At 34.3% G+C, this 23,081-nt stretch overlaps 2 protein-coding genes across 3 annotated transcripts; both read left to right on the top strand.

Annotated features, from left to right (window-relative positions):
- Positions 1-691: 691 nt before the first annotated feature.
- On the top strand, positions 692-7,907 carry LOC126701596 (probable hydroxyacylglutathione hydrolase 2, chloroplastic). 2 transcript variants are annotated; one of them, XM_050399797.1, is made up of 9 exons: positions 740-850; positions 1,630-1,717; positions 2,111-2,293; positions 4,017-4,220; positions 4,912-5,035; positions 6,186-6,286; positions 6,877-6,951; positions 7,051-7,149; positions 7,493-7,907. In XM_050399797.1, the coding sequence occupies exons 2-9, from the start codon at positions 1,658-1,660 to the stop codon at positions 7,637-7,639; spliced, it is 993 nt and encodes a 330-aa protein (XP_050255754.1). In that variant the 5' UTR covers positions 740-850; positions 1,630-1,657; the 3' UTR covers positions 7,640-7,907. The 2 variants fall into 2 exon arrangements, with proteins under 2 accessions (XP_050255755.1, XP_050255754.1); XM_050399798.1 differs by lacking the exon at positions 1,630-1,717 and having other exon boundaries at positions 692-850.
- Positions 7,908-10,669: 2,762 nt separating this feature from the next.
- LOC126701555 (3beta-hydroxysteroid-dehydrogenase/decarboxylase) lies at positions 10,670-22,990 on the top strand. Its single transcript, XM_050399725.1, has 12 exons — positions 10,670-11,037; positions 12,266-12,355; positions 12,464-12,597; positions 12,718-12,888; positions 13,300-13,416; positions 13,533-13,612; positions 18,196-18,391; positions 19,287-19,404; positions 20,037-20,211; positions 20,756-20,912; positions 21,752-21,815; positions 21,936-22,990. The coding sequence occupies exons 1-12, from the start codon at positions 10,788-10,790 to the stop codon at positions 22,139-22,141; spliced, it is 1,758 nt and encodes a 585-aa protein (XP_050255682.1). The 5' UTR covers positions 10,670-10,787; the 3' UTR covers positions 22,142-22,990.
- Positions 22,991-23,081: the final 91 nt, after the last annotated feature.

Raw genomic sequence — 23,081 nt, forward strand, 5'->3', positions numbered from 1 at the left:
TTTCACAAAAGGTTATCCATCGAAGCATATCATTTTAATCTATTATTCATGTTTAAGCTTCTCTCTTTTTTAGCAATATTATCTTCTTCTTTTTTTCTCTAGTGTTATGCCCACTTTTATCTCTCTCTCATAGTTTCTTTCTTTAATGTGGGGATGATGATAACCACCCACAATGAAAACGGTGTGCTATGAATGTAACAAATACCAAAGAGAATTTTCATCTCAACAAATATGGATGTATTTCGGTTGTCATGACCAATAAAAATTAAAAAGTCAAATGTAATTTTTTCACAAAGAACAAACTTTAAGTTATTTTATTCTACTTTTCCAAAAGTTTTTAACTTGCAAAATAATGATTATGTTTTTGGTGTAATTATTGTGGGATTTGCTAGTAAACGTAATGGTTAAATAAAAAGAAGTGCACGTGTAAAGTCATGATTAGGAAGACATGTCATCATTAATCAATTTCTGACAGGTGAGGCTATCATCACCTCAGGAAATTAAATGTGGGAGAGAATTTTGAACTTAAACAAAAAGTTAAAAACGCGTGGTGTTGTATTGTAGTAGTTGCTGTAGTGTTGTGTGAAAAAAATAAAAACAAAAAAAGCAAAAACAAAAATTTGCAAATTTCAATTTCAATTTCAACAAAAAAAAAAAAAAAAAAAAAGAGTGAGTTGCCAACTGCAAAAAGTGCCAACCCACCACCACCCACACACACTTATATTCTCTCTCTCTCTTTTATTCAAAAAAAAAAAAAAAAAAAAAAATCTCTCTCTCTCTCTCTGTCTCACTACATATGCAGATGATTTGCAGGACATCATCTGCCATGGCTGCCTTTCCTTGCTCAAGGGTTAGTCTCTATTTCTCTCTTCATATTTTTTGTTTTTCCCTTCCTTTCATTTCTATGCCTTTTTTCATTTATATGGGTAAAAAGGTTACAACTTGCTTGTAAATTTATTTACTTTTTGTTGTTTTCTTTGTTGGGTTTTTGATAGACTCTGGATTTATGGTCTTTTTGTGATCCATATTGTGGTTTGGTTTGAGGGTTTTCTTTTTTGTTGAGAAACTTTTGTACCCACTTAAAAATTTACAATCTGGAGTGGAGTTCTTAGAAACCCAAAAAAAAAAAAATGTCATATAAGTTTAACTCTGTGTTTCCTATCAGAAAATGCCTTGAAATGTTTGTGTTTGCTTTTGGAATGAAATCTATGATTTGGGGTTTCTTTTTTCCTCTTTTTTGTTTTTGTTTTCTTTTTTGAATAGTGGTTTCCAATCTATGAATTTTCTTGGCAATTACTGTCTCTGATGTTGTTTAGTTGGAACTGTGAGCAAATACCCTGATATGGAGGAAGATAAATGTGTATCTTAAAAAAGGAGGAGAGTTTGTTTTGATGGATTTTACAATTTAAATACTAAATTCGGTACTTCATTCGAGTTTTACTGTAGTTTAGGCAAATGGGTATTTCGATTTGCAATGATACCCTTTTTCCACTACCTCTTGTTAATTTTGCGGTTAGAACCTACTTAGGTTTAGTTTGTGACCTTGATTAAAAAAAAAAAAATTGGTATTGTCTAGGCAAATGGGTTCTCGTTGATACAATGTTAATTAAATTCTGGTTGATTCTGCAGTTATCTGTACTCTGATAAGAATTTTGGCATGGTCTTGGCAGATAGTTTTGGCATTTTACCAAAATTTTCCCTGCTAGTCAATCCAATGGTTAGAAGCAACTCAACTTAATTGCCTGTTCATATTATCATTTGATGTTATCCAATCTGCAATGTGACGTGTAAACCACAACTCCAACCATACACTCTTCACTATCTTTAATGTGTAAATAGCTGTTAAAATCTCTTAGTTTAACCTGCCAGTTGTGTTGGTTTTGCCTATTCTTTTCTACTGAAATGGATTAAGCTGTCTGCTTGTGATGAAAATGTCCTACATTGAAGCATATTGAAAAGAGTTGTTTTTAATAATTTTGTTATTAGGGGATTTTGATATTTGTGATCTGCGTATTTATTTGGCTGCCGGAGCCAGTCACTCTTATCTTCAGCCTTTGTTTCAGAAAAGATAGTTTTTGACACTAGTTATTGAGTTTATACTTTCACATAGGTGAGGAGTGGGTTCCGTGTTTGGCCTGGCGTGAGACAACTGTGCTTCAGAAAAGGCCTTTTGTATGGATTCCTTCGATTCTTTTCTACACCATTAAAGACCTTGCGTGGAGCTAGTCGATCACTTAGAGTTAATCAATTTTGCAGTGTTGTTAACCTGTCTCCTACATTGCAAATTGAATTGGTAAGCAAATCTCTCTATTTTAAGTTTTTTGTGCTGCTGATTGCTTGGTGATGCTTGTGCACAATGATCTGCTGCTTAATTGGATACAATCAAAGCGGTATTTTTTTCAGATATATTTGTAATTTTTAAAAAAATTTCTTGGTGACAATTACGTTTGTTTCTTTACAAGTTTATTCTTTATTGGTAAATCACTATTGAGTCATGAACCTACATATGATGGTGGATTTTCTGATTCTCTATAATGGCCTAAATATACATAAGGATACATTGAACCAGAATGAAGGTTGATCATCATACATGGCATAAAGAAACCTTACATGTGTATTTGTTTTGTGTGTGTGTCTTAAAGGGAAGTGGAAATCTTGCAATTTAAAAGTGGTTTCAAGTCATTCTGGTCACAATATCGTTAAAAAATATGAAACATGGTATTGGCAATCCATCTTGGTAAGAGCTTATATGCTCAATACAAAAAAGCTATATACAACATTTAATTAAACGTATCATAAAAATCAGGGACTAAAAAGAACATATCGGTGGTAGGGTGAAATATCAAGTCTACCATATACACTGACGAATGAGTTCATGCCTTGTTTTCCCATAACCATGTTGCATTAGATTTGTCTAATAATCGCACAAGTGCTTATAACTTGTATGGGTATATTAGTTTTATTGGATGACAGATTCTAAAATTACTAGAGACAAAGGAGTGGGATGTGGAAACAAGCTGTTTTGTCAAATCACATGCTGTGTTATCAGTCCCCTTCACTTCACACTGCTGTATCCATTAGTTTTATGCTGCATGGCTACTGGACATTCCAAAATCATAGAAAATATTTTTGAAAAGCAAAACCCATCTGGCACATGGTCGCATACCCATATGTGCATGGTTTGTGATATCTGAAGGGATCTTCTGTTAGGTACTTTTGAAATCATTTAATAAATTCAAAGGAGATTTAGTCACCAATGTTAGAGATTAGAGCAAATATATGATCATTTCTTGTCTTAGGCAAACCTGAATCCATTTACATTAGAACACTAAACTTTGATTGATTTTGTAACTAGTTTTCAAATGTTGACCTTTATTGTTTCCCCTATACTCCTTATCAAACATTATGCATTCTTTCCAAATCGTGATAATTATAATTTTTGGCAGAACTATTGACTTCCTCCTACTGACTTTAAAAAAGGGAAGAAAAACAAGTATTAACTTCATCTTAATGGGCAATAAGTTAGCTCCATATTCTGCGTACTTCCCTCCAGGGTAAGAGTGGAATAATTTACAATCTCTTGTCTTGATGGCATGACAACCCTTTTTTAAAGAATGAAATTAATCAAAGGGGGGGTGGCAAAACCAGTGGTATACGCACATATCTGAACAGTTTCAACTTGGGACCCTAATTGAAGAGTCTTTACACTTTTATGATTATTTTGTTATGCACCTGAAGGAACTGGTTACTATTACATGCTGGCCTTCACAATTCTGCTGTTTAGTGCACTTTCTCTTGGCTTGCAAAGAGTTAATTGTTATACTTCTTTAATGCACAAGCAGGTGAGTGTTTCTCATTTCTTATATGTGTGCTCCCTAAAGTGGGTGTGCTCAAAATATGTATGAGCCTCTCATCCAAGCTTATAAGTTGACTTAAATACTTAATAAGTATTCCATAAGAGGGTTATGCATGTTCTTCATCACTGGTGCTGATCCCAGATTTGTTATTATTTTCAGGTACCATGTTTGAGTGACAACTATGCATATCTTTTGCACGATGTAGATACAGGCACAGTTGGTGTCGTTGATCCTTCTGAAGCTACGCCTGTTATAGATGCTTTGAAAAAGAAAAACCGAAATTTGACATACATATTGAACACCCATCATCATTATGATCACACAGGAGGAAATGAGGAGCTTAAAGAAAGGTACGGTGCAAAGGTATGATATTGTTATCTTCTGGTCAACTGATTTATTATCTTTATTCTAAAGTATTTATCTTTAAAAGAAAATATATAAACTTTTTTGTCCAATTGATTTCCATGTTTCAAAGCTTAGTCCCCAAAAATGGTTATGTACGATATATTTTATACAATACACTCATGATGGAAATAGATATTTATATGGAGAATTTTAATTAAATAACCATTCTGATCTGATTTTAGAATTTAGATATCCTTCTATGTTGTGCTGGTTACAATTAAATTAGCCTACTTATCTGAGTGGTTATTTTGTTTGGTTGTCTTTTTTGTCTTGAAAATGATTTGTGGACCATACCAATCTTTCCTCTTTTTATATATTTCTTTAAAATTTCCGTGTTTATTGTATTAGTATTTTTATCTCTTGTAATATTTGATACCGTCAACTTGTCATAATTTTCTAATACATTCTAAGAATTATTAAAAATGTGGTAATATTGGTAAAACTAGCTGTAGTAACTACTATTATTGCAGAATATGAATTTTTCAGACTTAGTATTAGTTTAAGAGATTTCCTACAAACTTGATAGAAGTCTTCTTGCCTTGTTCTTGAAGCTGTTCAGTGTATATATTGCTCTCAACTTTCATAAAGTTTTCTACCTCTCCTTTTTTTTTTTTTTTTGATAAACTCTACTTCTCTCTTTTTACTGTAGGTGATTGGTTCAGCAGTAGACAGAGATAGGATTCCTGGTATTGATATTATTTTGAATGATGGAGACAAGTGGATGTTTGCAGGCCATGAGGTGGTTGTAATGGAGACCCCTGGCCATACTCGAGGTCATACTTAATTACACTAGAAAATCCTGATTGTTGTTCTTGAAACATGTTGGTTCAATAATTCTTACTTGTCAAATAAAAATATTCAAAATGAAATGAGCTTGTTTGTTGATGTTACTGGTCTGTAGTTGCTGAATCATTTCAGGACTCTCATTTTCTTCCAAATATTACAAGTTTGTAAAAGCTTTTATTATCTTATCTAGTGCTCATTAATAACTCGCCATCTGTTGCATTACTGTGCTGTATCCTGATCTCTACCATCTTGTTTAATGTTGATTAGAACCATTTTAGTTAACGATATTTGCTTTTTTAAGCTCCTTCACCCTGCCCGGTGTTCTGGTTTCCACTTGTCTCCTATTTTTCGCATCCTTGTATATTTTCTACTGCCATCAAACTCTTCATTTTCACTCTTGACCTTTCCTTTATTTTCTTTTTCTTTTTCTTTATTATTTATTTTTTGGTGGCCCTAATGTGTGTATAGTTTGTAACTCATAAATCAAAGGAAAGAATGGAAAATCCCACTAAGATTTGAAGTCCTGGCATGTTTGTAATTCGACTTTCTTGAAAATGTATTAGAAGTTGCTAGGTTGCACTGTTGCAGCCATTGCATTCTCAAGAAATTTTGTATAGATGACCCATCTCTAAGATGTACTTGCATATGGTTTAAAATACTCAACAGTTTTTTACATTGCCTCAATTTTGTGCACTCCTTTTCCATTTTGGGGTTGGAGCCCCTCGTATCTGTCTTGAAATTCTTGCTCACAGTTATGCAGTAACCTGTGTCATCTACTTTCTTTTGTTGGCTTAATCAATGAGTTACACCTTCACTTATCTTCCATTCTGCAGTAAAATTTAGGGCCATCTCATCCTGTCTTTTCAAAATCACAACGGTTCTTGGTGCTAATTGTGTCATTTATTTCCTTTGATTCTGCACATTCTACATTTTAAAATGTATAGTTATTGACAGAGGTATCGATATTGTGACTTATAGGTTTACATTTATCCTATAATTTTAGTGCTTTTTATTTCAATGTAGATTCATATCTTGCTAAATTTCCATATTCTGGATCTTATTGCAGGCAAATCTATTTTTTTCTTCCTATATTTATTTATTTTTTCCCAATTTTCTGTTCTCTTTTATTGCTTCCAGGTCACATTAGCTTCTATTTTCCTGGATCTGGGGTAATTTTTACTGGAGACACTTTGTTCAGCTTATCGTGTGGAAAGCTTTTTGAAGGAACCCCTGAACAGGTAATCTTGGCTTGCATTCCTAGTCATGCCCTGTTCCAGAGATCTGATATCTATAAACTGCGCTTTTACTATGACATCTATCCTTTATGACTATATTTAAAAAGTTGAAGAATAGATGTTTTAGATTTAACTGTTAATAAAGTTGAACAAGAGGTAACTAATCTGTCATGCAATAGGGTATTGATTACAGTTGAAAGTAAAATCATGGTCTTTACATCTTATCCATTTAGCTTTGCTTAGAATATTTATGTTTTCTTTTTTCTTTCTGAAAATTTAAATATTTGAATGCGAAATTTTCTGTTACTGTACTATTATATATATATATATATATAGTGGAAAATGCATTTGATGTGGTGTGAGCTTCACAAATATATAACTGAACTTTTTACATGTCATGAGAAAGAAATATTTAAAATTTATGTTGTCAGATATTGAAATGCTGAAGTTCTGTGGTTGTATTGCTAAAATGTGTTCTTCGTAGTGACGTTGCAGGCATACTTTTAGTGTTTCTGAGAAATGCAGTAAATTTTCATGCTTTCATGATATCATCATGATTATTGTATTATAACAGTTCCTTTTCTATGTTACAGATGCTATCTTCCCTTAAAAAGATCACGGCTTTGCCAGATGATACAAATATATATTGTGGTCATGAATATACATTGGTTAGTTGTCTTTATCTATTAGCCTTTAGTGTTCCCTACTCAATTTTCTGAAGCTTAAAAGGTATTGAGGCCCTAACTACTAGATATGCATTTTGACAGAGCAATTCAAAGTTTGCATTGTCTATAGAACCCAAGAATGAGGCACTCAAGTCCTATGCATCCCATGTAGCCCATCTTCGCAGCAAGGGCTTGGCAACGGTAATTCCTAGGACTTCTGACTTCCTTTCCTTGATAATGAATATCTTAGGTCTTTTCGGATATCTATTTTTTGAATTTTTTTAACCCTGTGATCATTGAGTCTGCATTTAGTGCAAACCTTGACCACTCCCCATGCAGTACGTAAAGAGATCTGTAATCAATAACCTGACCACATGATGCAAATATGTGCTTGATGTGTTAATTCATTTTTGCCCCACAATGGGTCTTTCCTTTATTCCTGCACCCTCTCTTGCTCCCCTTTCCCACTGCCCCATTAATGTTCCACCTTGATTCTTATATATTTTCCTAGATGAAAGTTGACCATGTTTTGGATGTGTCTCAGATTCCAACCACACTTAAGATGGAGAAGTCTTGTAATCCATTCCTTCGCACATCAAGTGTGGATATCCGACGGTCCTTAAATATTGCAGACACAGCTGATGATGCAGAAGCCTTGGGCATAATCCGCCAAGCAAAGGATAATTTTTAAGATGTTTTGGAGCCCTGTTTCTTTTTGTGTATAGGATACAGTAAGGCATCCATCTTTGAAATAAACTCCAATGAGATCTCTTTGTCAATATACTTTTTATATTTTTTGTGTTGTCAGGAATTTCTTAAGCTAGACTACTATACATATGTTGCTTAAAAGAATAGGTTTGTTATTGAATTACTTCTTGTATTCCTGGAAGAACATACAGCATGTAATGATCAAAATTAAAATTGTTTCATCTAATGAAAATTGGTTGAGATTTGTTCAATTATTCATGAATTAACATAAGAGCATTCACATCAGTTAGTGCAAAATTTCCTTCTATTTTGCAAGAAAAAACCTATTTTTTCTATTTTACATACTCATTTTTACAAAACATTTACATCAGTTTGTCTATTATACACATTTATTCCAATAAAATATTCAATCTGTATGAGTTCTATGCCCAAAGCTCCTCCTCCCACACAAAAATGAACCGGGTCTCTAGTGGCTTATCAGATCCCCATTCTTCCCTCCACTCACCATAATCTCCTCCGTCTGATGCATCCATGCCCTCTCTCCCTCTGACGCTCTGGATCTCCTTAAAGAATCAGAGGATCTTCGAGCTTTGCTCTTGAAGGGATTTGACATGATCGGAGCTTTTGTGATCGGAAAACCCGAGTTGGAACCAAAGGTTCGTGAAGCTATTGATGCTGCTCATAGGTTGAGGAAGCTGCTCTCTAATGGAGGTGGGGATTTGGAGAATAAGCTGCTCTCTAAGTTTGTTTGGGAGACTGGCTGTTTGCTTCGTTGCGAGGTTCCGATTCGGCTTCCGGTTTATTTTCCTGTGAATGATCGGTGGACTGAGGTGAGATCGGTGAGACTGATTGGTGACATCGGTGGACTGAGGGAGAGATAAAACGAGAGAGAGGTGAGAGTGAGGTGAAGGAGAGAGAAAAAAAATCTAAAATATTAGATACAAGATCTACAGTAGCTGTGCTTATATGGATGATTACTGTAGCAAATGTGCAAATATGCACAAGTTTAGAAACACTGATGTAGAGCATTTTTGAGGCAAAATGTGTAAAATTGTGTCCTTTTCTATTATGCAAAACTTTGCATCCACTGATATGGATGTTCTAACACCTTATAAGGAAGAATTGTGTTAGTAGTCACATTTGAGCGTGTATTGGAGATCTTAAACGATTTTATTCTTACATTTTAATCAATTTGGAATCTTATTACAATCTTAGTGATACACTGTCCTAAAATATTTGGCATTGAATTTGAATTGTGTAATTTTTATAGCCCCTCTCAAATATCAAACCTGCTCTATGTATATGCTCTTAAATGAGACCCTGCTTCCTACAACCAACAACCAAATGAGTGGTAAACTACAACACCAGAGAGGGTTCTTTCTTTCTTCTCGTTTTATTTTTTATTTGAATTGAAATTACTTAACAATCAACGTGAGGCAAAAAAGCATTTCACCATTAGGAAGAAAATTTTAATCAATCAATGATGTGGGGTTGGAATGGATGTCGCTTGTAATATCCGATTAGAGATACAACTGCAAAAGTCTATAATGATTTTACAATATTTCCAAATTACCTACCACTTCACATGTGAGTCATTAAAAAAATTTTAAATTGCAAATTGTAGAGGATTCATGAGTGAACGTTGTGAATTTTTGTTGTGTTCCTAGCTTCATTGCACTAATTATTATGTCAACTTTATTATTCTTTTTTGTGAGGATTATAATGTCAACTTGAAGTGGATGTTATAGAACCTTGTCACTAGCTCCAAAGGTGGCTTCTCCATTGTTGATACTTGATATTGACTACAACAAAATGACAAGGAAAGTCGGTGGTTATAACGTTAGAAGATGGTGCCACATTGGAGCTTTTGTGTGTCTTATAAAAAAAGATGATGAGTTTGCCTTGAACTAGGGGGCACTTGGAATGAGTAATGGGTTTTTCTCTATTTTTTGCTAAATGAATAGTGGGTATTAGGTTGTGAAAGTTGGTACTTCTTTTATTTTTAGTACTAAGTACTATAGTTGATGGATGGGTTTACCAAACACTACCTTCCCAGTAGCTTTATTATACATTTTCCAGTCTCAATGGAAAGACCCTTTTTCCTTTTCAAGGAACTGTCATCACCATCCATGCTTGGACTCACACTACTTGAGTTATAATCTAATGAAAATTGTATATACATATGTGTAATTAATTAGTAATATCTGATTGTGAGACAAGAAAAAAAGTGTATTTCCTATTTTTAATTGTGAGGAATGGTTGCTCAATGCACAAGAAATCACCTTTAATCTTGAAAACTATATATGCACTGCTTAATTTATTAATACCTTGCTTCCTTGTAAACTAAAGCAATGGATGAGATGTCATGCTCATGTAATGGGTAAGACTACTAAAGTGACCTTTAATCGAAATGATGCTTTGATCGATAAGTTTACAGATTATTACATAGTCAAAAAGTGAATCACACGAATGATGGACTAAACTAGTGATAAATGATCATTTTGATTAAAATTAATAATAATTAGAGTCAATATATACAGTTTTATAATTAAAAAAAAAAAAAAAAAAAACTCCATTGGCCTATTGTGGAAAGTCATTTATCAAATCTTGCATTACTCAATATTAGGATTTGTTTTTCTTTTTACAATAGATAGAAGAATCCCAATTCTCTATTCTTTATTGCCCTAAATTTTCACAAATCTCACTATTACGTTGAGTTAGCTAAAACCTCAAATTTTATAATCAATTAGTTAAAAATCCTCTACAGTGCACAATAAAATAAAATTTAGCTCTTTTATTTTATTTTATTTGAGGCAGATATATAAACAATACAGGCCGGTCAACTAACCAAGGGATAAACAATGCTACTAAAATCTAATTAACTAACAAAACAACTTGTTTTGAATTCTAACAAACAAAACAACTTTTTATTATTAAAAAAAAAAAAAAAAAAAACTACAACTTTGGGCGCCAAGCACTTCCTATTTATATAGTCACACACCCGTGCTCATCCAAAATTTTTGGCGTGCACTCTCTCTCTCTCTCTCATACTTTCTCTTTCTCTCTCTGTGAAACTGTCTCTCTCTCTCTCTCTCTCTCTTTTCTTTTTGCATTTTCTTGATCTGTGAGAAATGGAGGAGCGGTTAACGGAGGTGAACCCTAAGACGTGCGTGGTGCTTGGCGGACGAGGCTTCCTAGGGAAATCGCTGGTCCACAGGCTCTTGCGACTCGGCAAGTGGATTGTCCGAGTCGCCGATTCCGCTCAATCTCTCCAACTCGACTCTTCTTCTGAGTCCGACTCGCTCCTCTCCCAAGCTATCTCCTCCGCTCGCGCTTCCTATCACCAAGTCGACCTTCGCGATTTCTCTCAAATCGTCCGAGGTAACTAACTATTTGCTTTTTCTGGCTGGTTTTGCTTTTATCCGTTTGGACACTCAGAAAATGCGAGAAAAGTGGCTCGGTTGAGCTTGACGTTCGAGTGTTTTTTTAATTTCGTTTGATATATTAGCCGTTCCTGTTTGTTTGCTGAGAAAATGTGAGAAAGAAAGGGAAAGATTCAAATGCGAGGAAGTTACACTTGGCTTAGCCGGATTGTCTTGTGTTTTTGCGTAGTGTTGAGGCTTTGGTTTTATTATTAATCTATATCTGTTTGGTTGCTGAGAAAATACAAGAAAGTAAGACAAAATTTTTGCCAAGTTTTGAGACCTATAATTTAGCTTCTTTTTATATATTATCCTTACCTGTTTGTTTGCTGTGAAAATGCAAGAAAGAGAGGGAAAGATTCAAGTGTGAGAAAATGTGAGGAAGTCACACTGGGCTTAGCTGGCCGTATATTTGAGTGTTTTTGCGAAGTTTGGATGTCAAGGTTCTATCTTTTGTCATAAATATTTATAATCGATGCTAGTTGGTTGCTGAGAAAATGCGAGAAAAAAAGGGTAAATTTTAATGTGAGGACATGTGAGAAAGTCCGGTTGGTTGAGATGGATTTTCGAGTGCTTTGTGAAGTTTTGAGACCTAGATTTTAGTTTATTTTGGTTTCTTTTAGTGTATTATCACTACCTGTTTGTTTGCTGAGAAAATGCGAGAAAGAAAGGGAAAGATTCAAGTTTTCAGACCTAGTTTTTTATTTTTTTGGGTGCATTTTTTGTTGCGAGAAAATGCGAAAGAATGCAGGAAAATTTTAATGTGAGGACATGTGAGAAAGTCCACTCAGCTAAGCTGGATGTTTGTATATTTTTGCGAAGTTTTGAGACCTCTGGATCTAATTTTATGTTTTCTACTATATATTATCCATGCCTGTTTGGTTGCCTGGAAAATGCAAGGAAGGCAAGGGAAAGAAGTAAATATGTTTTCTGTTCCCATAATTTTTAGTTCTTTCTTTTTCTCATGTTGGTTTATAATTTTCTCTTGATTAATAAAAATTCTATTAAAAGCAAAGGGGGTCATTTGTTTGTAAGTTCTGTAATTGTGTAAGCCACACGCATATGTGTGAACAACCTAATTGTGTATAACCACCGGTGCCCTATTTAATCTGTTGCTATCAGTTACCCTTGGTGACCCTTTTGAATTTGATAATTAAGTGCATATATATAATATACAAATTTTGCAGCAATTGAAGGTTCCTCTGTTGTGTTCTATATGGATTTTGGTGACTTACAAAGAGATGATATATGCAATTGCTACTTGATTATGGTTCAAGGTAATGGATCATTGATCTCAGTTCAAAAATTTATTCTGGCAAGCCTTTTTTTTGCCCTTAAAATTTTTAAGGAAGTGATGATTGTTTGCATCATGGCTTTTCATTCAGGTGCAAAAAATGTCATTAATGCTTGCCGAGAGTGCAAAGTTAGAAGGCTAATATACAACAGTTCTGCAGATGTAGTATTTGATGGTTTACATGATATAAATAATGGAGATGAAACCTTAAGATACCCTTGGAAAGTATGGCTCTTCTTGGAGGGATTCTTCTCCATGTGTTTAATTGGAGATATTTAGTCTCTCCTTTTTTGCTAAGCTTTTTTCTTTCCCCCCCTTAAAAAAATGTGTTGATGTGTTCTACAGTATATGGACAGTACGAGTGACTTCAGGGCTCAAGCAGAAGCACTGGTCTTATTTGCCAACGACATTGATGGCCTCCTAACATGTGCACTTCGTCCTAGCAACGTCTTTGGACCTGGAGATACACAGCTTGTGTCATTTTTTGTTAATCTAGCAAAATCTGGTTGGGCAAAGGTTTGGTACAATTTTTGTGAACCATTATATTAAGTGCCTTTCATGCTCATTACTTTGATCATTTTGGAAACTCATTAAACCATCAGCATTTTGAATGCTACTGGAATATCCACTTAAAATAAACCTCTCAGTACCATTTGTTTCTCTTTTCTGTCCCTCTTTGTTTTAGAGGTTTCTTTGTTATGCTCAGAGCCTTTGTGCTTTATTTATTTATGAATTTATCTTTGGATCTCTATTAGTTTACAACCCAAATTGGAGATGACATCTAGGTATGATGCACATGTGTTCATCGTAGCTTTGGTTTTTTTGTCCCCTTGTTTGGAGATTACATTTTCAACAATGACTCGTATTTTTTAGCACAGAGAATATGTTTATTTAGTCTTTTCTGAAGTAACAGGTTTCTCGTTTCAGTTTATTATAGGGAGTGGTGAAAACATGTCTGACTTCACTTATGCTGAGAATGTTACTCATGCTCATATATGTGCTGAAGAAGCTTTAGATTTTCAAATGGCCTCTGTGGCCGGAAAGGTACGCCTAAATTGTGAATATTCTTGAGCGTAGAGTTCCTTTTTTTTCCCTTTCCCCTTCTCCTGTTTTAGTGAGATGCATGAAGAATGAAATATTCCCTTGTAATCCATCTGTAGGCATTTTTCATCACCAATCTTGAGCCTATGAAGTTCTGGGAATTTGTATCTCTTATATTGGAAAACTTGGGATATCCAAGGTAAAGCAAGCATCTAATTTTCTTACTTTAACTTTCACCTCTTGGAGTTATTTTATCAAGAATAGCTATTTACAATTAGCATCTACAATGATGCAATTGTGGAAGTGACCAGAAATTGGAATGAAGTGAGATCTAGACCAGACTTGGCATCTACTTTCTTTACCACATCCAAATTGTCCACAATTTTTTTAATAAGTAATTTAATTTATTGAAGAAAAAATGCTTCATATACTTAAATTGTCCACTATATTATGTAGCTGTATATTTATAATTTACCTTCATATGCTATACATGTGCGATATATTTTGGAACAAGATTGTGTTGGTTTCTCCATTGGTTGTGGTTGTAAGTTAATATCATTTGTAGTTGAAGTAGAGGAGTATTTATCCCCAAAATTTTTTGTTTTGTTTTGTTTTGTTTCTAGAGCAAAATGTTTTAGTTTATTGTTTCATAGGTGGTGATTACTAGTCCATATGTTTATTATGTAATGCAATACTCTGCAAAGCCAGTAAGGATGAGAGAGAAGAGAGGGAGATGTAATCTGCAAAGCGAGTGAGGATGATGGAGAAGATAGAATTTTCTCCAAACTTGAACTCACTGGGAACACAAATTTTTTTTTTTTAAACATGCTAAATTTCTACTTAGGCTTTGTGATCTTTTCTTTTCCTGACTATTTTTTATTTGGCATGGAAAACACCCAAGCTGACGTAGAACAACGAGCTTGATGCCAAAACTGATGCTGCGCAAAATTCTCTAAAGAAATTTGTTGGGAAAAAAAAGAAAGATAAAATAATCGAAATGTGTATATATGGTTGATTGTTCCCCATTGCTTATTGTGGTGTCTTTGGAGGGAGAGAAATAGTAGGTGCTTTGAAGATAATGAGAGATCCATACCAGACCTGAAATTATTTTTCTTTGGAACTTTAATGGATTGGTTGGCTGCTTTGCGAAACCAATCATTTTTTTTCTTTTCTTGATTTCCTAGATTCTTGTAATTTTGTTCTTGAATTGTTTTAACCCCTTGTACACTCCTTGTGTACTAGGGTGTTCCTTTTTTGTATCAATAAACTTATTACTTATAAAAAAAAAAAAAAAAAAAAAAAAAAAAACATAAATCTAGGAATCCGCACCAAGTAGGATAGAAAATTTAGGAATCAATACCCAAAGTTTGTTGAAGTCAATACTAGGCAATTGGAAAATTCCAACTGAAATACAATTCATCATAAACTTGTCTTCATAGGAGTACAATAGCCTGCTATAGACTATTGGGACTAAACCATAAACCTAATTGACTTGGGTCAAAGGCTCAAAGCCCAATTATTTAATTACGATAACCTAGACTCTAGGAAATTAAATAAAATACTAATTACCTAATAGGAACTAGAAAAAATTCATTGGACCAACAGTAAAATACAATTGAATGCTAAAATTAAACAAAATAAAATTGTGTTCACACTTCCTGCATCATTCTCCCTTATTAGAGAAAACTTGCCCTCAAGTTTTCAGGTGTTTAAGGACAAGAACTCTTGTACTTGATACTTGCACCAACTCTTAAAACTCCTTTGGTAGCACTAAGAACAGGGTAGCTTTTTGTTTTGTCATATCATTAAATTCGTCTCAAATGATAAAATGATAAAATCAATGGGTGGATACGATATAGCCTTAAATTGATCCATAAAAAGCATTTTCTTATCAAGCTTTCCACTTCTTGCACCATGGAGGGTTCAACAGTAGCAGTTGAATCAAACTTAATTTCAACAACACCATGGGGGCTCCTTGCTTGCTGTCAATGCCGGTTTGGTCATCATCAAAATGGTCATATATTGATAATTGTTCCCTATTGTTTAATGTGGTGTCTTTGGAGGGGAAGAAACAATAGGTGTTTTGAAGATTATGAGAGATCCATTCCAGACCTCAAGTTATTTTTCTTTAGAACTTTTTTGGATTGGTTGTTTGCCTTGCGAAACCAATTATTCTCTTCTATCTTCGATTTTCTTGATCTTGTAATTTCTGTATTTAACCTTGTACACTCCCTGTGTACTAGGGTGTTCCTTTTTGATATCAATAAATCTTATTACTTATCAAAAAAAAGAAAAAAAGAAATGGGAAATCTTCCTCTGTGATAATTATTATTCCTAAAGTGTCAGCATTTCATATTAAGTCTACCACACATAGTTTAAGTATTCCAGCTATAATTGTCTAGAATATACGGTTTGTTCTCATTGTGTGGTATCAACATTTGTTGGCACTTATACTTCTCTTTTAAGTGCTAGGTTTTGGTAGCTCAATGTTAATGTCTCCACTGTTGTAAGCTTTGCATTCATTGCTGTTGGACACATTTTGGATGGAAGACTTGGATCCTACATCAAGTGTGTCAATCCTAGTGTTCGATTTCTCAACCTTTGTTGACAGGTCTTGGATGGTTTGCAATTTATCTTCTAGCGTTTGTTCCATTTTACAATGGGACTAGAACTAGAATCCATGCAAACACCCAATAGGATTGGGATAGATATCTCTCTTGAGCTTTTCTTTCATTATTATCCAAATCAGTTAACTCCATTGTGTCTATGCTCAATGTCATATATTTTGTTCATGGTTAATCCCAAGCCTAGGAAAAGGAGGAGCAGTAAGTTGACGGCTAGCATAAAATGTAGTCACTCTATTGAAACTAAAAGTGTAGTTAATGCCAAGTTAAAAATTTGGTAAGAAATTATAGAATCGAAACGCTTTCTATTAAGTAGGACTAAAACGAAGTACATGGAATGTAAATTTAGTAAAAGTAGAAATAGAGACAAAGGGGGTAAGATTTGATGACCAAGAGATACTAAAGAGTGAGACCTTTCGATATCTTGGATCTATAATTCATAAAGATGGTGAGATTGAAGGGGATGTGAATTATATGATAAGAACTTGGTGGATGAAGTGGAGAAGCGTAGTAAGAGTTGTGTGAGCATAGGATGAAAGTTGGTCTTCAACATTTTACAAGATTTCTATATGACCAGCTATGCTCTATGGTACTAAATGTTGGGCTGTTAAGAAGTAATATACCCATAAAATGAGAGTAGCTAAAATGAGAATGTTAAGATGGATGGAAATTCAAGAAAAGATAAGATTCGAAATAAGGAAATCTGCTTAAAGATAAGGGTAGGCCCTATTGATGCAAAGATGAGGGAGAGTTGCTTGAGATGGCTTGCCATATTCAAAGGAGAATGATTGATGCACCAGTAAGAAAAAGTGAGTTGATTCAAGTTGAGAGAACGAAAAATGGTAGAGAAATACCAAAAATAACATTAGTTGAAGTTGCAAAAGGACATGTCAATTAAGAAAATAACAAAGAGTATGACTTTAGATAGAATGTAATGGAGGAAAAGAATACATGTGCCCTACCCTAGCTAATTTGTTCATTGAGGATCCATAGCCAACCCTAAAACTTTGGCACTAAGGCTTTGTTGTTCTTTACAGTCAGTTATGGCAGGCTTATTCCTTCTAAGGAGGACGTTCTCCATATTGTACCAATATTCTTTGCCTCTACCTTTGAGTTTCATCTTTAAAACTTATTTTTTTTGTCCTCTAGTAATTCTAGTTGTTCAAGAAATTGATCCATCTCATCTAACAAATTGGTGAATATCCATGGGTCTTGGTGACCACCAGATGACGTGGGCACTAGACTAATAAGCTTCAACAAAGCATTACTTATTGACCTGGGTTATTGATTGGACTGTTGCTGGGCATGGGCCTGTTGGGTCACAATCCTTAATGGGCTTATGCTAGAGAAGGGATCTTGCACAGTTTGAAGACGGGAAAACATTTGCTAGAACGTGGCAGGTAACTTTATAGCACAAATTTATCCCGTTGACATAATAATTTCTTTGTGGCACCTTGACTACCTTCTTTTACACCCAAAAATTATATTTCAACACAGAAAATAAACAAAGATAAATCTTCATGAGCGCTCAAAAGGCATTCAATGCCAGTTGTTGAAGATTCCAGGCTTGATCAAACGGGGTCGCACTCACACATGAATCTTATCTGACAATATGGAATTTATTTTGGTGTAGTTTTCTTGGTCATCAGTTCCATAGATTGCAGTCAGGTGAGGGTAAGTTCAGCTATGCATGAGTTTACCTCAACCCCCTCACCTCCCTTGGCTGCCAAGGGAAAAAAAAAGTTTGAAGGATTGGAAAATAAGTTATTTCCTTATTGTTCTACTGGATAAGAAGAATTTTGCACTAGCTTGCCTTGCTCTCATATTCAATGCCATGTGTTATTGGATTTTATTTTTCACGGTATGGATATTTTCTATCTTACCTGAAATGAGAAAGCTTTAAAATGACTTTTCCCACTTATTTTGAGAAATTAATTGTAACATCAAGGCATTTTGACAGCTTGAAAGGGCTAAGTACATGAGTTATTTTATGTTTGGCTGAAGAACATTTATATTGAATCTCCTCTTGTGCTAGTTTTTTATATTTCTTAACCTTTCGTACCGTTGGATAAATTCTTAGTTTTCATTCTTTTGATGCTTGTGTAGAATCTTTTTATGCTGTTCTTCAAAGCTGAGTGGCTGTTTTCTTTGATTTCAGACCATCTATAAAAGTTCCTGCTAGGATGGCTTGGTATATTCTCTTGCTTGTTAAATGGATGCATGAAAAATTGGGCTTCAGAAATTACAACCATTCTGTGTCAGCTCATTATGTTCAATTAGCCTCACGTTCTAGAACTTTCAACTGCACTGCGGCTCAAAAACATATTGGATACTCACCGGTAGTCTCACTGGAAGTAAGTTTATTTTTTAAATTTCATTTTTTTCTTGTCTTTCCCTATGCATTTATTAATTTGTATCATCTATAGTCTTCCCCTAATATGTCTTTCCTTTGTATATAATATTATTGAGCTTCCAATTAGCCAATAGATTTTCATGACTCTAACTTCAGAAGATCTACCGAGTTAGTTTTATCTCCTTGGAAAATTTGAAGGCCCAAATTGTTATCAGCTGTAGAAGCTAGACAATATTCTTATTTAGATATTTTGATTTGTATAATATTATTGGGCTTCCAATTAGCCTATAGATTTTCATGACTCTAACTTCATGAGATCTACCAAGTTAATTTATTTCCTTGGAAAATCTGAAGGCCCAAATTGTTATCAGCTGTCGAAGCTAGACAATATTCTTTGTTAGATGTTTTGCTTTGTTTGGTAGCTAGAAACTATTCTTATTAATTATCAAGTTGCAATTCTTGTTTTTCAATTCTAGTTATCATCTCTGTCCCTACCTCTCAATTTTTATTTTTTATTATAAATATAGTGATGAAAGAAGAGAATTCTTTAATAATTTGAATATTTCCTTGGCAAGGAACATGTTATGTTGGATCTATGCAGAACTTGATTGATTCCAGCATTTCACATATTCTAATTTGAAGTCTGATTTATTTCTTCACAACTTTTCTTACAGCCAAAAATGTGTCTTTTCGTTATTAAATAGCTTAATTTTACCTTGTGAAGTTTTCAATGAGTTTTGGCTCAAATGGTGCCTTCTTCCTCCCATAAGAACAAGGTGGAGGGTGAGTCGTGGGTTTAAGACCGTCCAGCCTGTAACTTGTCAATATATTAAAACACACACTGCAGAAATTTTAAGATCTGAAGTTTGCTTTTGTGTCTGCTAATTGCTGTACAGGAAGGTGTCACATTAACCATTGAATCATTGTCCCATTTAACCAAAGAGTCGTGCCATGAGAAATACATTGACTGCAATGAACAATCAAAAGTGGAAAAGCTGCTAGGCAGTGGGGAAGGTTTGAACCTCATTTCATTGTTTCATACTTTATATTGTACTCTACAATTGATCACGTAAATATGGTATTGCTGAATTCACGTCTACAGATTTAAATTGTGAAGATTTTTTCTCTGATGGAAGCTTTAATATTTTGAGCCAGATTGATCAATTTTAAGCTTGTAATTCTTGTGGGGCTGTGGCTTTTCAGTTTTCACATAGGCTGGGTTAATCTTAGCCTGCAAATCTTGGGCTATGCATAAGCTTAATGAATGTGACCAGGATTGGCAGAAGCCCATCACTGATTGGTTCATGTTTTTTTGTTCTGAAACAGTACCATAGGAAGGATATCTGTAATGTGTTCCATTTCTTAACTTAGACACTGATGACCAGGACATCTTTCTCTGTGATGTTGTAACTTGCTGCCACATGGTCCAAGTTTTATTTCAAATTGAGGTCTATATAACCACTTCATGTGTCTAACTACACAACTAGACAAAGAAAATGAACACAATTGAAACATATTCTAATGGTGCATGCATGAAACTTGTGTCCAAACATCATAAAGCGTTGATTATGTAGTTGTCATTTATCAAAAACAAAAAAAAAAAAGTAGTTGTCACAAAAGTATGACCATGAACTATGTTACTGCAGTTGCAGACATTTTGCTGTGGAGAGACGAGAAGAAAACATTTACATATTTCCTTGCTCTTTTTCTGTTGTTTCACTGGTTTTTTCTTTCTGGGAGAACTTTCATCTCATCTACGGCCACGATTCTGCTGCTGATTAGTGTTATCCTTTTTGGATTTGGCATTATATCATCAAAGATGTAAGCATCGATGCCCCTGAAAGCTCAATTGGATAATTCTTTGTTTTTACTGGATTCTGTACCTTTTTTTCTTAAATTGCAAAAGTTTCCATTACCTCTTTTTTGTTTTTTTTTTTTGAGCCCCCTCCACAACAACCATCTCCCCCCCCCCCCCCCCCCCCCAACAACACACAAAAAAAAAGGAATGTGACTTTATAGTCTGTTTTTGTTCTCTCTTTTTTCCCCTAATTTGGTTATGTTCAATCTTCTGCATGGCCAGACCCTCATGATCAATATCACAGTCTTCCCCCTTTTAAGTGTGCAACTTTTTATTTATTTTTTATTTTTTTTTATTTTGGGGGGGGGGGGGGGAGGGGTTTAAAATTGCCTATTATTTCACATTATGGTCATTCATTCAGTCAAATTTCTTTGAATTATTAATTATTACAAGTATGTGCATAGGCTTTTAATTTGATTTGTATAAGATTTTTACAAGACTAGTATCCTGAATGCATTTCCTTGGTAACTGAAATCTATTCCATTGATTATGATGCCTTTGCAACAGTGCTGGTTTCACTTTTCAGAGAATGTCTTCCTCTTGTTTTGAGATCTCAGAAACTGTAGTGAAAGATTCAATTACAACCCTAGCATGTCTGTGGAACAAGGGGGTTCGACATTTACAAGCACTGGCCCATGGAGAGGATTGGAGTAATTTCTTAAAGGTATGATACATGGATGACTCTATAAAATGGAACCTTTTTCTGTTTTTGATCTCACATGTGGAGCTGAAAGTGTCTCGACATTTTACATCTTTATCCCCTTTTCCCCTAAGCTGCAATAACACCCCCTTCCTATCCTGAGGCCTATAAAAAATAAAATTCCAGACAATTGCAAATCCAATCAAAGCCAAGTGTAGGAACACTATATTTCTCCCTTCCATTTATCTTAAATGTATCATAGCTGGTCAGTCAATGATACCGTGTAATTTTATTTGTTGTGATAATGATGTATTACCTACTCTATCAAGTTTCTATCGCACAAACCAAGTCTCCACTAATTGAGAAATGACACACCAGCTATGATCTGGTGCATATCATTCTATTATATGAACTCTATCCAGTTTTAACTATAGGCTTTCCCTACCCACCAAAAAAAAAAAAAAAAAACTATAGGCTTTCTTCTTCTTCTTCTTTTTGGTTCTATATCTCCCTCTTTTGTTAGTGGTGGTGGGGGGAGCTGGTATAATGTTTGATTTAGGATTTAAACTTCCTTCTTACAGACATATGGTTTGCATCAACATGATGCAATATAATCTAACCTTTATTTCAGCACACTTGATGATACGCGTATGAGTTCATATAGCCCTTTTTAATGATCATAATTGACATGATTGGGATAATTTTGTTGGTTGATGACACACAGAAGCCTGAAAACGTCTTAAGATGTTTACACAAATTGTTTTATAAGGAATTCCCTAATTTGAAGGGCGAATGCTTTTGTTCAACACTAGTTATTTTGAGGAGTCTAAATTCCTTGTATAATTTCCTTTCATTCAATATAGGTAGCAGCTTCTCTCTATTTTCTGAAGTTTCTATCACAATCCTTGAGCGTGGTGATAGGCATAGGTAAGAACTGTTACCATCGCTGAGCTTTTATATGCTTTAATGATTCTGCATTATTTTTTGTTTTTATTTTTTTTTGTTTTGAAGATTCATTATTTTGATCTTGTTTTATATAAAATGCAGCACTGGTTTATGCGTTCACTGCGTTCTTTGTTTATGAGCAATATGAATCAGAAATTGATGGATTTGCAAAGGTTCTCTTCAACAGTATAAAAGAATCAATGGACTTGTTGGCCAGGAATTTACCTGCAACTGCATCATCATTTCTTCGCAACTATGACAGATTTCATGGTAATAAAGAGACTGCAGTGGTGAAGCATCAGAGATAGCTTTGCAGCTTAGTTTTAATAGGTTAGGCTTTGTATCAAACCATAGAGATAGGGTTATGTCCCTAACAAAAGAAAAAGAGATGGGGTATATAAGTACTCGGTACAAATTCCACTTTTCTTTAACAAAGTTAAATTCCAAAAAAAGAAAAAGAAAAATAGGGCTATAGATATTCATGCCTCTACACGTGGAACGATAAAACACTTTAACACAAAAAGTTGATATATGATAGCCAATTGCTTGCATAAGAATCAGTCTTTATATTAAGATAGAGGTGGGTATTCTAGTTCAAGTATATGGTTGGAGCTTGGCAAAAGATAGAACTGATTCAAAATCAGACGAAGCAATTCTAAAATAAAAACTAGTGCAATGGTAGTATGCTTACCAGTAGTAGTAGTACTACCAACTACCAAGCAAACTTTGTTTGGATGTGAGAACTTGCTTGTGATGAATACATTCAATGGGCTAAATACCTGGCTGGGCCAGATGCTATGATAGATATATCATGCATTCGAACCTGTTATTTCAATTAAGAATAACAAGAAGTCCTACTTGATCTGAAGGTAATTGGTATTTTGTATGGAACGTCGAAACCAATTAGAAACAGCAAAAGACTAACTAAACCACTATCCATGTAAATTGTAGAGGCACTAAAACTAAAGCTTCCTTTTTGTTTTTCAGTAATTTTAGAATCACACACTTGCCACAATGTGTGATTGGATTGCTTTTTATCAGATACTAATATTGGATCTATGTGTAAGTGATTTACTCCAATCACATGTTGACACTCTTTTTTAGAAGAAAGTATTCAAACTTTTCAATATATATAGTACATGGGGTTAATCTGACTATTTAATTATTTTATGAAGTTTCATTGTAATGACCAAAAATATAAAGCAAACAAAATCTTTTGTTATCGAGTTCAATTTTAATTGTAACTTT

The sequence above is a fragment of the Quercus robur genome, chromosome 10 (assembly GCF_932294415.1).
Source record: "Quercus robur chromosome 10, dhQueRobu3.1, whole genome shotgun sequence".
Lineage (NCBI taxonomy): Eukaryota > Viridiplantae > Streptophyta > Magnoliopsida > Fagales > Fagaceae > Quercus > Quercus robur.